The sequence below is a fragment of the Oreochromis niloticus genome, linkage group LG22 (assembly GCF_001858045.2).
Source record: "Oreochromis niloticus isolate F11D_XX linkage group LG22, O_niloticus_UMD_NMBU, whole genome shotgun sequence".
In the NCBI taxonomy this organism is placed as follows: Eukaryota; Metazoa; Chordata; class Actinopteri; order Cichliformes; family Cichlidae; genus Oreochromis; species Oreochromis niloticus.
Window position 1 is genome coordinate 8,120,269 of NC_031985.2, and position 16,442 is coordinate 8,136,710.

At 36.8% G+C, this 16,442-nt stretch overlaps 2 protein-coding genes across 3 annotated transcripts; one reads left to right on the forward strand and one right to left on the reverse strand.

Moving 5' to 3' along the window:
* Positions 1-198: 198 nt before the first annotated feature.
* Positions 199-6,866, reverse strand: LOC109196360 (major histocompatibility complex class I-related gene protein). Its single transcript, XM_019350349.2, has 6 exons — positions 6,516-6,866; positions 2,636-2,902; positions 2,039-2,317; positions 1,652-1,951; positions 883-990; positions 199-321 (listed from the first exon to the last, which is right to left on the reverse strand). Exons 1-6 carry the CDS (start codon positions 6,562-6,564, stop codon positions 272-274), a joined length of 1,053 nt encoding a protein of 350 aa, XP_019205894.2. The 5' UTR covers positions 6,565-6,866; the 3' UTR covers positions 199-271.
* A 2,714-nt stretch (positions 6,867-9,580) lies between these two features.
* LOC102076922 (major histocompatibility complex class I-related gene protein) lies at positions 9,581-15,372 on the forward strand. 2 transcript variants are annotated; one of them, XM_019350717.2, is made up of 9 exons: positions 9,581-9,833; positions 10,443-10,700; positions 10,799-11,077; positions 11,237-11,539; positions 11,780-11,896; positions 12,354-12,374; positions 12,437-12,535; positions 14,379-14,402; positions 14,701-15,372. In XM_019350717.2, the coding sequence occupies exons 2-9, from the start codon at positions 10,589-10,591 to the stop codon at positions 14,751-14,753; spliced, it is 1,008 nt and encodes a 335-aa protein (XP_019206262.1). In that variant the 5' UTR covers positions 9,581-9,833; positions 10,443-10,588; the 3' UTR covers positions 14,754-15,372. The 2 variants fall into 2 exon arrangements, with proteins under 2 accessions (XP_019206262.1, XP_025758233.1); XM_025902448.1 differs by lacking the exon at positions 12,354-12,374.
* The last annotated feature ends 1,070 nt before the right edge of the window (positions 15,373-16,442 follow it).

A 16,442-nucleotide genomic window follows, 5' to 3' on the forward strand; every position in this document is an offset into this window, starting at 1 on the left:
CCTAAATGTAAATGAACCAAGATAAATTATGTTTTTGAAGAGATTCTATATCAATCTTTGAGCTTCATTTGAGGCATATTTTTTGCAGTGTATGGCATTGAAATAAACAACAAATAAAAAACAAAAAGCTTCTATAAGATGTTATTATGTTACCTGCTGGGAATTTCAATGATCAGTGCATATAACATGTAAAACGTCAAGCTGTGGAAGAACTTAAACAGCCAGACTAAAGTCATACAGAGAGTGGAGCACAGAACAGCTTGAGTGTCGGTCACGTTTGTGGATTTAGTCTCTCAGACTGTTCAGAGACATTGTCAGGAGCTGTAAGAACAAAAAGATAAAAGTAAATTTTTTTATAATGTACAGTGAATGTTGATTTCTGTTAGTAAACACGCTCCAACTCTCTAGATAAACATGCAACAAAGAGTCAGGCAAGCAGAAATATTAATAGGGAAGTCACATTCATCAAGCAACCATGTATACAACAGCATAAAATACAATAACACAATAAAAACAAGCGTTCCTGTGATTTTTAATGTTTTGAGAGAGTAGTGATGAGATTTTAAGCGTGATTTACGTTCTAAATGCGAGCAGTAATATGTTCTACGCTGCTCCACATGAGCAAACTCTTTTCCTCAAATGTAGTTCACAGGTAGAGAGTTCAAATGTTCGTCTTCTGCACAGCTATGAAGATCAGCTGCTCTGTAATTATCTATTACACTGATGCTTCTCACATCATCAGTCAGCTGTCATATAATAATTTCACTTTGGCTCTGAGATTTATTTCAGACTGAGTGTTTCAGTTTAATGTGAAATTTATCAGTATTGATTAAAACACAAATTCAAAAATTAAAATCAACATTTCTCCAACAGATCTCTCACCTTTCTTTCTTTTGTAAGTGAAAAACACCACAGCTGCCCCAACTGCAACAGCTGCAATGAGGACGATCGCTAGAACAACCACTGTAGCTCTGATGTCAGTGGGCTTCTCTGTTGAACAAAACATGGAGACACTTTATCATACAGAGGACAAATGAATGAGATTACTAAAGAACAAGTGAGGAACGACTCAATAAGGACGTGATAGTTGATGCAGCTGACATCTCTGATTAAAACAAGAGGCGACACAAAACAATTAATACTCAGTTAATACGCCAACATTAGACATTCGTCTTGTGAAAACTGAAGATAAAAAACACTACATATAGTATTTCATTACGTTTTGCTTACTTCAGTTCTCTGCTATTTATGTTCCCTTTTCAGTGAAGCATCTTACTGATTTGTTATTAATTAGTTCTTGATCAGCTGCTAAAAGTATTGTTTGATTGGATTGGTGAATGTAAATGTGGCAAAGGTCAGCTTATCCAACATCGCCTCAAGGAACTTAATAATTTAATGTAAAACCTTTATACCATTATAAAAACATTATAACATATGATAGTATATGTAATTCTATTTGTGAAAAACATAACTGTAAAGTTGTTAAAGATGGTTCAGTCAGTCAAGAGGAAAAGAGAAAGACCACAGAGAGGATTCGTGGATGTAGTAAAAGAGTACATGCAGAGGGTTGGTGTGACAGAGTGGTCACCTTTTTGAAATGAATAACTACTCTGTAAAAATGATTCATAACCACTGCAGGATCCAGTCTTACCCCAGTTGGTCCTGATCGCTGTTTTGTCCAGTTTGGTGACAATGTACTCGTTCACGCCAGAGAGCTGAAACACACAGTCGTACGTCTGCCAGTCTTCAGGTGTGACTGAAAGTTTCAAATCAACACTCATCTGGAAGGTCCCATCATTGTTGGGAAGGCTCTCTGTGTGATGCACACCTTCATGGATCTCCTCTCCATCTTTCCTCCAGAACATCACGGCTCTGTCAGGGTAGAAACCTGTAGCGTGGCAGCTGACTGGAAAGGAGGACGACTTCTGGAGGAGAGACACTGAAGGTAGGACTGAAAAGAGATAGGAAGTTGCTACATTGTCTTTAAATTGCAACATAAATTTTCTATTTTTTTCTACATCAGATTCTGTAATTCTACCTGCTGTCTGCAAAAAGCTCCTCCCATACTGCAAATAGTTCTTTAAAAGCTCAGGACATTTATGGATGAAAAGTTCTTTATTGTGTTCTAATCGAGTTTTTTCAGTATCCCATCTGAGTTTGGTGATGACAGCCTGTGGCTTTGCAGTGATCCATGTCAGTTTCTGCAGGTCCAATGCTATAAAATCTTCTCCATCATAACCGTACTGAATGAACCCAGTAACCTCTCCAGTCTCATCATCCCATTCACAGCCATTCATACTCTGCAAAATATGAACACCTGTAAAAAGACATAGTGACAATAACTGCAGGAAACCAGTAAGATGTCACCATTACAGACACAAAAACAGAGGGACATACAGTTACTGGCCCAAAAAGCAGTCTATTAACTTGTGGACACTGTGGAAGGTTCACATTTTTTCTATGCTTCTTTCACTGTTCTTATTTGTTATTTTCCCATTTTTCTAAGTAAAGTAGCAGATCTCATTATCATACACTGCAATCTAATTTAAAAAAAAAAACCTTTGTTTTCTATTTTAAACCAAATCAGGATAAATTAAAAGTATTTTCAGCAGTAACAGGTCAGACAAATCCATACCTCCAGTTTGGTTGAAACGTTGCCTTAAACTCCAAATGTAATGTTTGAAAACCTCATTGGTGTGCAAAGATTGATCAGCGTACCACTGCAGGTGCTGAGGATCATCCTTCATGAGCTTTTTAATCCATTCTGTTTTGGGTTCTGCTCTTCTTGTGCTGCTATCATAGTAACCTCCCTGAACTCCATCAAAAAGGGCAACAGCCACAAACTCAGGGATGCTCTGGACTCCAGTTGTTTGAGTGAAGAAATACTGCAAGGAGTGTTTTACTGTAACAATGATGAGACTTTGAATTAGATGGCTTTACTGTTATATAGACAAATTTCTTTAACTACTCTCAGCATTATATTTAAAGATTTACATATTTTGTCATTAACTTCTAAAAAAATCCTTTCCAAAATAAAAGTTTAACTGATATCACAGATAGTATGCTAATTCTGTTTGATGTACATCTTCAATGAAACCTGAATGCACTTGTCACTTAGAACTAAAGAGAAATTAACATTCTCAACAGAGAGACTGAGAAAAAACTGCTTTCTCAGCAGCATCTCAAACTACCCAGTTACTGTATTGTTGGTGGAGCCTAAAGTAACTCTCCCTGGGTTTATAATGGTGGGAGTAAGGGCAACAAAGCAGTTCTTCTAATTGTTCACCATGCAACCAATAAGACAGGATTTGTATGTATAAATGTAAAAAGCTTAGTGTTTAGTCTTTAAACAAATGTCCAATTTCCATCTTCCATTCTCTATAGTCCAGATGTTGCATCCACAGGAAGAAGCCAAAACTGCTAACAAGTATTTCTTACAGCATAACAAGTTCAAAGACCTTGCTAAAATAATTTATATCCAGTTCATGGAAATGTACATGTGTAGCTGTACAAATTATCCATCCATCCAAATATCTAGTAAAGTTTAAATGGGCACCTGGGATAGGCTCCAGTTCAAATGCTACCCTAAACTGGATAAAGAGAAGAAAATGGATGGATGGGAAAACAGCAGTGCTCTGACTGGAATTGTACAAACCACAAGTCAACATTTTACCCACCTGTCAGCTGTTTAAGACCTTCAGATAGTTTTGGAAATATACACATAGATGATATGTTCAGTATATTGTAACATTGTGGCATCATAAAGTACAAAATGAGCAAATGTGTCTTATCATTCCATTCAAACTGGCTGCTGAAGGCTTGCACTTACCCTCATATTAACTTATTTCATTAAGAATTGATTGTTTATTAAGTAACCAGGTTAGCATGAATTCCACACAAACAATATCCTTCAATCTTCAGGGTACATTCTCTAAACGCTATTTTTTTAGAAGGGTCCTTGAACGTTTTGACCTTAAGAGAATCTTTTGGGAACATTATCTTATTATCTTAAAAGCCCCCAAACATTCAATTTCTGTAAGGTTAGCTAGACAACTTAGCTATTTGTGGAGTAGGTTAATGATATGAGTGAAGGTGCCCCCCCACCTTCTTCAAATCAAACAACGTCAAACATTTGTGCTAAGTTTGTGCTGCAAAATGTTTTCTTTGTGCTGTTTTTGTTTTAAAGATATTAATAAAAGTTTTTTAGAGGTCAGCCAAGGTCAACCAGCCCCCAACATTAATGAAAACAGATAAATTGGGTGTTAATCGACTCTTCTAGGTTTCTGGTGGTTTGTGATGAACTAGCTATTGTTTTGAAGTTACTGTATTAAACTTGAGAGCTTCAAAAGGTTCTAAGTATGTAACTTGACAGTTCAGTGTATTCAGTTTTTCTAACAGGAAGCATGCCTACATTGTTCTGATAGTTTTGTATTTTGCAAATATTTTTTTCTCTGACAGAATGCATAATATATTTTAACTATTATAAGTGAACCTATTTTTTTTTTTACTTTTAAAAAGTGTGATCATGATAAATATGCATACTGGTTTATGTTTCACAGCCTTTTCACTGTAAAGAAAGGGGCTGGTTGGCCTTGGGTGACCTATGTCTATGTGCTGTTATCTCCATCTGCTTCTGCTCATAATCATCACAAGGCCTGAGACCAGTCGGCTAAAACTTTCATTGAAACAGCCAATTTTGACTTATACAACTCAGAAAACCTTGGACAACAACATCAGTAGCGTCAGAATAACTTTTAATATTTACATTTATTTTACAGTCTGTGGGAAAACAGGAAATAATAGACCTTTATCATTGCAGGCATTTTGATTTTTATCTCAGTTCCTTTAACTATCCCAGTACTCTCACTTACTCGGCAAACTCTCCTGTTCCTGTGTTTATATGTTTAAAACAAACACACACGCACACACACACACACACACACACACATTTTCACCACTCACAAAGACAACAGAAAACCTACTTTCTGTTCTTCAGCCTGTGTGGAAGTGAAAGAGTGGGGTTTATTTTGATTCCGGAGAGAGCGTTTTCCCTGTTGTTTTGTTGGCCATGGCCACAAGTAGCCTGTGTTACTGTTCTTAATAAACAGCCGGTAAAAGGAATATCGATTGTCTCTGTTTTCTGTAGGAGGAATGCTACAATATACACAAATAATAATGACAGAGAAAGGAGGGTCCGCCCTCTGAATATGTAATCATGGATTCGGATTACACCTGTTAGCTACTCAAACTGCCCACTCAAGCGCAATTTGAGTGGGCGTTGAGGAATGATCCACAAACTACAGCCTATTCTGAGGACAAGAAAACTGATATATTATTATTATTATTTACAAAAGAAAAAGTATAAAGCATGTATTTAAAGACTGGCGGTCCCAGTTAGCTGCTGAAAACGGCTTGTATAATATTCAGAGGATATGACATTATTTTTTTTATCAACATATGAATGTGAAATAGTGATGTTAAACATGTTTGCGCAACTAAAGTTCCCAGTGTAGCGACTGCCAGAGTTGCTACCGAGGACCAACCGGGCATTACAATGAAAACTATTGGCGACTGTCAAACCCTTGAGTCGCCGAGCAGCTGAATATGGGATTAATGTTGATGCGCACGCTCTCTAAACGTAAGACAAACTTTCAATTTAGCCTCCTAAGACCCGAACTCTTCCAAGACATGCATTTTTAATTTCTCTTTGATATTTGGGCATATTGGGGCCCGATGAATGTAAAAACAAAGAATTTCCAGTTTTGTTTTTTTTTGGTTTTTTTTACCTTTTTTTTGTTTTTAAGAAAAATGAGAGCCACAAATGATGATATTCATTTAAAATTTTGATAGAACAGTAGCAGTATAATGTCCTCGTAAGTGGATATCAGGCCCACGTAGAGCAAAATTGAGTATTTTGGTCAAAATAACCAAAAATGTGATGTCCACATATGTGGACGGCAGGTCCTAGGAGGTTAAGACTCCTTTATTTGTTATGAAAATCCTTAAAATCCATCCAAAAACAACAGTAATCGAAATAACCAGGGTTGAGCGGTCAGTAAAAGTCGACTTCCCCCATCATCCACTCATTCAGAAAAAATCCCTCGGGAAGCAAACAGGAAGCAATCAATACTACTAACACTATCACCACGTGGCCCAACCATAAGATATCAAAGAATCCTGGCTGCTCTTTTTATTATTAACAATATATAGCAATAAAACATTAAAATTACAGCGAGAGAGAGAGAGAGAGAGAAAGAGACGGATCCGTTTAAATTTAATCTATATTGCTCATCGTTCATCTGACCTCTATTCCGTCTGAAACAGTGTCAACATTGGTCCGTCGACATCGTTATTTACTTTTTTTTTCTTTTCAAAAGTTGATTTGTGGTCTGTGATTTATAGAAGCAAATGTAAAACAGACAACTGTTGACGGTCTCACTCTCTACTCTCATTACTGAAGACAGACCTGGTGCAAGTATCCAAAGAAAATATGAAGAATGTGGACGTAATCTTACCTGATGATGAAAAGTGACACAAGAAAAGCAACAATAATAACCTTCCCATTGTAACTTTATTTGGATTATAGGACCAAAGCAGTGGGCTATTGTTCTAATTTAGCTCAGGGTTTCATTTACGTGACAGAGGTAGCGTTGATTTATGATATCAAAGTGCATGTGAAACATCACATCCTATCCTGGAGACTGCGGTCAAGAGCCGCCCACAACTCCGCTTACAAAACACTATTAAAATGAAAGCTTTATGTTAAAGTATCAAAACTATTTTTTTCATCAGCTTTATTACTTTGCAGGTAGTTTTTTTTTGTACTTGATTTTGACTTATCAAAATAATAATACCCGAGTAGATACAACCCCGATTTAAAACAAATGCTTTCTTAAACCTGATAAAGGTCTATTATTTCCTGTTTTAAAACATAATGCAGATATACAGGGAGTGCAGAATTATTAGGCAAATGAGTATTTTGTCCACATCATCCTCTTCATGCATGTTGTCTTACTCCAAGCTGTATAGGCTTGAAAGCCTACTACCAATTAACCATATTAGGTGATGTGCATCTCTGTAATGAGAAGGGGTGTGGTCTAATGACATCAACACCCTATATCAGGTGTGCATAATTATTAGGCAACTTCCTTTCCTTTGGCAAAATGGGTCAAAAGAAGGACTTGACAGGCTCAGAAAAGTCAAAAATAGTGAGATATCTTGCAGAGGGATGCAGCAGTCTTAAAATTGCAAAGCTCCTGAAGCGTGATCATCGAACAATCAAGCGTTTCATTCAAAATAGTCAACAGGGTCGCAAGAAGCGTGTGGAAAAACCAAGGCGCAAAATAACTGCCCATGAACTGAGAAAAGTCAAGCGTGCAGCTGCCAAGATGCCACTTGCCACTAGTTTGGCCATATTTCAGAGCTGCAACATCACTGGAGTGCCCAAAAGCACAAGGTGTGCAATACTCAGAGACATGGCCAAGGTAAGAAAGGCTGAAAGACGACCACCACTGAACAAGACACACAAGCTGAAACGTCAAGACTGGGCCAAGAAATATCTCAAGACTGATTTTTCTAAGGTTTTATGGACTGATGAAATGAGAGTGAGTCTTGATGGGCCAGATGGATGGGCCCGTGGCTGGATTGGTAAAGGGCAGAGAGCTCCAGTCCGACTCAGACGCCAGCAAGGTGGAGGTGGAGTACTGGTTTGGGCTGGTATCATCAAAGATGAGCTTGTGGGGCCTTTTCGGGTTGAGGATGGCGTCAAGCTCAACTCCCAGTCCTACTGCCAGTTTCTGGAAGACACCTTCTTCAAGCAGTGGTACAGGAAGAAGTCTGCATCCTTCAAGAAAAACATGATTTTCATGCAGGACAATGCTCCATCACACGCGTCCAAGTACTCCACAGCGTGGCTGGCAAGAAAGGGTATAAAAGAAGAAAAACTAATGACATGGCCTCCTTGTTCACCTGATCTGAACCCCATTGAGAACCTGTGGTCCATCATCAAATGTGAGATTTACAAGGAGGGAAAACAGTACACCTCTCTGAACAGTGTCTGGGAGGCTGTGGTTGCTGCTGCACGCAATGTTGATGGTGAACAGATCAAAACACTGACAGGATCCATGGATGGCAGGCTTTTGAGTGTCCTTGCAAAGAAAGGTGGCTATATTGGTCGCTGATTTGTTTTTGTTTTGTTTTTGAATGTCAGAAATGTATATTTGTGAATGTGGAGATGTTATATTGGTTTCACTGGTAAAAATAAATAATTGAAATGGGTATATATTTGTTTTTTGTTAAGTTGCCTAATAATTATGCACAGTAATAGTCACCTGCACACACAGATATCCCCCTAAAATAGCTAAAACTAAACACAAACTAAAAACTACTTCCAAAAACATTCAGCTTTGATATTAATGAGTTTTTTGGGTTCATTGAAAACATGGTTGTTGTTCAATAATGACATTATTCCTCAAAAATACAACTTGCCTAATAATTCTGCACTCCCTGTATATTATACTCAAAATAGAAGAACATTAAATATGTTAAATGCATATTTAACAGACATTTTTGTCTTTTATGAAGTATATTAGTTTTAAATGTAATTGCAGCTACATTGAATCATACAGCCCATTGAGAAATTCACTTAAGCAACACATGATTATTTTTTAATTTTTTAATTATTTATTTAGTTTGTATGATGTAAACATTGATCTTATTAAGTCTGATTAAAATATGACATCAATTTAAGATGAAGGTTTGCACATATGTACTCTGAGTTACCCAGAAGAAGAATGCACTGAGAATTTAATGTGAACTATCAGGGGTTAATTTTAATGAATTGGGAAATGCAACAATAACACAACAATGACAAGAAAATTGTGACCAACTACTGGAAGAATCTGGTGATTTTCTTTCTCTTTTTTTATTGAGGATACAGACTATGGACAATCAAAGGACAGTACATACCACAAGAAAACAGAAGTGAAAAATCCTGTTCCTGTTCTAAGTAGCTTTGGAGACCTGCAGCTCTTTACTCATCCATGTCATAGATGCAGATATTAAAGATAGAAGACATGATCATGTCCTGTACGATCTTCAGTCTACTGTTATACAGTCATTTCACTGTAGCTCTGAGACTTAGACTTATTTCAAACTGTGTGTGTTTGGACCTATGCTAAATTCCTCAGTATGGATTAAAACAGAAACTAAATAAACTAAATACAGTGTTTCCCCATTTGAGATTTCATGACTTTCTTAATTTTGAAATAAACAAATGCCACACCTGCAATGTGAGGAACAAATCAGAAAGCACCTGATAGTTGATGGACATGCATCTGTGATTACAATCACATAACCTTAACGTTAAAGTTCCATAAATGCATACCTTTGACTAACAACAAAGTTATAAATGTGTTTGGGGTTTTTTCCACGTTATATCAGTTGCACGGAAGTAGCTGTCAACGCAAGTAATCCGGGCGCTGCAGCTTTAAGCGGCTGCGCGCGCTCCCGCGGAGGGCAATCACTTTCTGGCAGACACGGTGACGCACTGGGCAACTGTCGCCGATATCAAGAACCGCCACTGATACCGAGTACGTTACCTTCTTGTCCTGCGCCATCCACAACATACTCACATACTCAAGTAATGTTACTCGAGTATTACTATTTGAGTTGTATTATACTTGATTAGTTGGGAGAAGTATCGAGACAAGTTCTGAAAAATGCACCGACTTCCCAGATAAACAGATGTCACCATTGGAAGTCACCAAGAAACTGCAGTAATGATATTCACTTTATTGCGGCGTTCTCCCTCTTGAGTCATGTAGTATCTCCAGGTAAGCTCGTATTTTATGTAATTTTTTAAAACTGTCTCTTGGAATTGAAACTGTGAGTTTTACACGGAGAGGACATCTAACTACTTTCACTTTCATTTGTGGTAATTACAAAAATCGTCGGCGTAAACTGCAAAATTTAAAATACCTGCATACACAAATGCTTGTTATTTCCTAGAATTAAAAACATTTATGCAATGACAATAATATTGATATATCTTTAATTCACACACTAGAATGGTTCTCAGGAGAAAACAAAACTGACGCTTTATACATTTACAGTAAAGTTAAAAACAAGCTTTTCGTATCAGAATCATCTTTTACTGAGCACAGCAATAAGTGACTAATGCCACTTCAAGATGAGATCAGACGAGAACGGGAGACATAATTTTGTTTTAGCTGAATATTCTTGTGTGTGTGTGTGTGTGTGTGTGTGTTGCTGATTTCTTGAACGAGGAAATATATTGAAATTACTTTTAGATATTTAAAATAAATACTATTCTTAAAACAGGAGAAATATTGCAGTCTTGTTTTTCTTAAGCAAAATGGAAATAAACATATAAAACAACCTCAAATCTATATTATTTTTATTTATTTATTTATTTCATGCAGTGAAACACTCCCTGAAGTTGATTTTCATTGAATCATCTGGAGTCCAAGACTTTGTGGGTGTCCTGTGGGCTGATGAAACTGAGCTGGTGCACTGCAACACCAACCTTAACAAAGCAGAACCAAAACCAAACTGGCTTAAAGAATTCATGAAAAGCAATCAAGAACACAACGACTTGTACACTCAAGAGTGTCTTCATAGTCAACATTTTTTTAAAGACACATTAAATGTATTGAGAAGGAGTTGCAGCCAAACTGAAGGTATTGTTGTAAAGCTAAAATGTTCAGAAGCTTTTGCTTTGCCCAAGCAGAACAAGCTTGGTTTGATATCTTCTTTCTTTCTTCCTTCTGTCCCTCAGGTGTTCACACCCTTCAGAGAATGTATGGATGTGAATGGGACAATGAGACTGAAGAGGTCAAAAGTTTTGATCGATATGGTTATGATGGAGAAGACCTTATGGAATTTAACCAGGAGACACAGACATGGCTCATTTCAACTCCTTGTGCTAGCATTGTCAAACACAAGTTAGACAATCAGCAAATTAGAATAGCAGATATTAACCATTACCTCACAAACGTGTGTTCTAAATGGCTGAAACAGTATCTGGACTATGGAAAATATTTTCTACAACGAACAGGTAGGTTTCCATCACATAACGCTGTTTTGGGGAAACAATATCTACAGGGCCTATTCCTTTCATTTCCTTTCATTTCAAATGAAAGGAATGAAGGAATATATATGCAAAACACAAAGCTGTTCTCTATTAAGGTATAATGCCTTATTTTGGTCTCTTTAGACTGGCCCTCAGTGTCTCTCCTCCAGAAGACTCCCTCCTCTTCAGTCAGCTGCCACGCTACAGGTTTCTATCCTGACCGAGCCGTCATGTTCTGGAGGAAAGATGGAAAAAAACTTTATCAATTCACGGACCGTGAACAGATATACCCTAATCAGGACAGGACGTTCCAAATTAATGTAGTCCTAAAACTTTCATCAGTCACATCTGAGGACTGGTCAAGGTATGACTGTGTGTTTCAGCTTTCTGCTGTCAAAGAAGACATCATCATCAAACTGGACCAAAAAGTGATCAAGAGCAACAGAGGTAAGAGTGAACCCAAAATAATGGATTTAGTGTGTGTGTTCAGGACCAGATCTTGGGAAAGTAATAACTTTAAACCTAAGAAATCTACATGCTTCATGTTTTCATTATAAATCCTAGGCAAAGAAGTAGACCAGCAGACAAATAGAAAAGCATTTTTTTGTGTGGTAGTGTGGATGTAATAACTGTTATACATCTATACAGATACACAACTTTGGATTGATGGATGTCTTGTCTTTCCAGATTATTTAATCTGTACAAGTCCCGAAGAGAACAATGATTATTACCTTGAAGTTTTCGTGGGGTTTTTTTTTGTTCTGCTCATCATAGTCCTTGTTTTCATCGTGTACAAGATTACAGGTGATGTGTATATGGTATTTTCATTAAACGATTATAACATTTTATTGATTCAGTTTACCACCCAAAAACAGTTCATCTAAATCCAAAGCATTAATGATGTTGTGAAAGAAAAGTTAAAAGAACAAACATATATTAAAATATTAAAGAGAGTTAGATTTAATTTGTTGTTCAGTTGTTGGTTTAACTTTTTATATCTAAGGTTTAAAATCGTGGTTTGAGTTTGTTTGCCATCTACAATCATTTATAGAATTTTCATCAGTTTAAAATACCCCAAATTAAAATTATTTCAACAGAAAAACTTTAATGATGAATCAGATATGAATTGAACCAAACCTGTGGTGACTATCTGCAGTATAACATAAATTTGATGTCAAGACTTAAGTCATTATATATTTTTGAAGACTGGATATGGTGATTAACACTTTGTTTGTTTGTTTGTTTGTGCCTGCGATTCCAGTTGACGAAAGCAATCAAAAGAGTAAGCATGAGTTACATTCATTTGAAATAAAAACTGAGTAAAAACTTTCTTTATTTTTCCAGAGGACTTGGAGACTTTGAAGTACTCCCCCATCGCTGCACTGGTTCTTGCTCTCATCCTTTGTTGTTTAACTGGAGTTCACTTTTATAAAACGAATACTGGTAAGCAAACAAAACATTTAACTCAAATCTTCACATTATATACATTATATAAATACAACCTCAGGTCAGTACAAAAATTAACATTTGGTTGTTCAATGTGAGATGAACAACACAACATGACATATGTCAGTTCAATTCAACTGTTTTCATATAGCACCAAGTCACAACAACACTCAGCCCGCTTTATGTTGTAAGACAGAGACCTCAAAATAATACAGAGGAAACCCCTAAAATCTGTCAACAACCTATGAATAAGCATTTGGTGGCATTGGGAAGAAAAAAACACATTTTTGACAGGAAGAACCAAACTCAGGAAGGGGCAGTTATCTGCTGCAACCAGTTGAGGGTGGGGACAAACAGAGGGAAACGGGCCAGAAGACACATTATGGAAGAGAGCCAGAGTTTTATCTGTCCTAAGCACTGAAAACCTAAGTTCTGCTGTTTTACCCTTTTTAATGAGAAGAGACTATCTCCTGGTAATCCTTTAAAACTATTTGTTCGGTCTTTTTCTAATTGTTTTGTTATCAGCTTTAACATTAGAATGGTAACTGAGGCCTGTAAAAAATCTAGCTCTTGGTTTGTTTGTTTGTTTTTGTGTGAACATGGCACAGCGTCATGATTCTGGGTTTTCAACCAGCGTTTTCCATTCTTACAATTTCTGTCTGTTCTCTGTTTTAACTAATTTAGGCTTGGTTTAATATTATGCTTTTGCTTAGACTGTTTTCTCCTTTGTGTTTGTTTCTAGTTCCCCTTAGAGTGACAATTTGTGTTTTGATCTCTATTCTTAATACCATGATTAGCTGGGTTGTGTTCTTGACTTCTGGTTTGTATTAATTCCTTATTACAGTTATCAGCAGTTCTCTGTTCCCATTGTCAAGTCATCGTCGCCCCTGTTTGTGTTTCCGTTTTTTGTTATTTCCCATTTTATTTTTTTAGTCTTTGTTCCCTGTGTGCTGTTTAATTTTTCCATGTCTTGTCCTCCTTAATTGTTGTCAGCTGTTTTCCCACCTATTGGCCATCTGCTTGTTGTCCTATGACTCTATTTATTCTCTCTATCTCCAACTGTTCATTGTGGTTTTGTACTGTTTGTTGGTCCTTGCGTTGCTCCATGCTATTTTTTGGATTATTGAACTTGCGTTTCCTACAGCATTATCTGTTTGCTGCCACAACTACAATATAAGTTAGTTTCAGTTAAGTTAATGGTTTTCCTTGTCTGCATCTGGGTCTACGCCACAACCTTACACACCATTTGCCCTTCTAGTGAATCTGCTAGAATGTCCACACATTGCAAAGCTTGGCAATGGTTTCCCACAATACAGTGAATGAACAGAATAAAATGATTGACAATGAATGTTCCAGACCAGCAATCTGAAAAAATTGTTCTGCTTTGATAGGTGTTCACACTTACTTATAATCGGTTAATCACATGTATTTAATTAGCAGCATCTGGCTGTTACTTACTATCTTAACTCCTATTAAAGCAGTAAGGGTGTACTTAGATTTTCACAGGACTGCTTCTGCATTTTTGTTAAATAATGACATGGTATAATAATGTATGTCATGTATTGTTGCCTACCTGATGTTTACATTATATTCTGATATGTAGTCTTATAAGGGTTATGTTGACAGAAGTTATACTTTTGTTTAACTATAATTGAACATAATGTTGTTCAGGCTGGAGCATCATTTCCTGTATATTTCAGTACTTTCACACAACAAGGGAAAAGTGTTAAGATTACAATCAAAGTGGAAACAGTATTAGAATAAATGTTTTTATAAACCTCCAAGTGTGGTAGGAGAGAGTTCAACAAGGGGACAGAGACATTAATTTTTTGTGTTTCAGATTTCTCCATAATTCTTCGATCTGGTAAGTAAAGCATCCTACTCCTTTTCGAGCACACGCATTCTGTAGACAAAGATATATACATGAAAACTTGATGATTTTTAAGTTTTGTTTTTTTTTGTTTTGTTTTGTTTTTTTTGTTTTTTTTTTGTTTTTGTTTTTTCTGTTGTTATTTCAATTATATTTGCATGTTCGAAATAAAAATTATATCTATCTATCTATCTATCTATCTATCTATTCTGTTATTCTTTCTTATGTGATCTATGCTATTAAGGTGAAGATTTTTAAAAGTCTTTGTGATAACCATTCGTTCTTCTGGTAGATTATGCGTTGAAATGGAGAGAGCCATTACCTGGAATACAATGGGGACCCTGAAACAGGACGTAATTATAAGACCTTGACTTTACATTATTGAAGCATTAATGCATTTGTTTTTTTATTTACTATTGATTGATGTGCACCCTATTTTTTCGCTGACTTGTTGAATGGACATTTTATGGCTCACTACTTGAATGCAAACACAAGGCTGTGTTTGTATATTATTTCAGTGCAAACTGTGTTTTGAATTTATCTTTGTACTGTGGATTCATAACTGTGTAGACTCACAAATTATCACGGTTAGCACTGGCCAACCGTGGGGATGTGAGGAAGAAGGACCCAACAGTGCATTTATTTACACTGGTGTAAATAATCCACAGAATAATAAGTCCCCGTGTGTTCCCTTGACTCCCTTGTCGTGTCTTCCACCCACAAGTCCGTGCTCTTCCACTCCTGTGTGTCCCGGCACCCCGTGCTCACTGCTCTTGTCTTCCACGCTCCTTCCTGGATAAAATAACAAAGAAGCAACTATCAGGACACTCAACCACTGCAGGCATGCACTCACTTAACTTGGCTCACAAAGACCACTGACGTGGAGTCTCACACAACAATCCCGCACCAAGGAGCGCGCGGCCACACTCTTAAGTAGCTCCCCAATGAGGCTTCATTAGCTGCAGGTGTGTGATCATCCGCTTCAGGCGTGGCCAGCCTCCAGATGGGACACACCTACCAGGCCTGCCTGAAACCCAGGCTGTGTCCCAATTCAGGGTCTGCACGCTTGAAGTACGCACACTACGCGTACTACGTACGGTGCGTACTACAAGTACAGGAAGTGCGGAAGTGAGAGGCTTGTGAAATGGGACGGTCTAGCCTTCGTCGCGCTGTTCAGGTTGCCTAGCAACCATGATACTAAGCGCGAGAAATGTTTCATACAGCTTTGTGTGACAGAAATGAAGGAGAAAAATGTTTTGTTGGTCATTCATTTTTGTCATGACATCACTTTGATTAGTTGAGACCACAGGACTGTAAAACATGATAGTTGGGCTTCATTCCTGTACTGAACAGTCATTTCAAGATTAGTTAGTAAATAATAATTAGCTAATGTTATTCATGAGACTAAAGTCATCTCACTGTGGTAATGTTAATATAATATGGACAATATTATATGTATTGTCAGATTATATATATATATATATATATATATATATGAGCTTGAACTCTGGGTCAAAGATGCAAGTTGCAGTTATTTATATTTCCTATCACCTTAAATCTTCACTCAAAGACAAGTATCTCTGACAGTGTATATACAGATGTATTATATATAAGAGACAAACATTGTTCTTTCAATATGTTGGCATTACTAAATTTGGCTCAATGCTTACATATATGTGTAAAAAGAAAATGTACGAGCTGTGAAAACTGTTTCTGATAGAATGAAGAGTAGACTGATATATTAAATATTCCTTTATTGGGTGAGAAAATCAGAGCATGTCATAACTGCTTTAAGTCATACAGAATAGATATCAGAGCCTTAAACAGGCTGACTTCTGCTAAATGGGTCAAACTGGGCAGAAAGTCTACAAACACATAACATCCTTATAGAATATGATGTAACACTATAGATCAACTTACCTCAGAATATATAAAGCATATAAACAATTACAGCAATATGATGCAACAAACACAGCAGTACTACTAATCCAAAATACTCAAAGCTTCATAGAACTGAAACAAACATTTATTTTT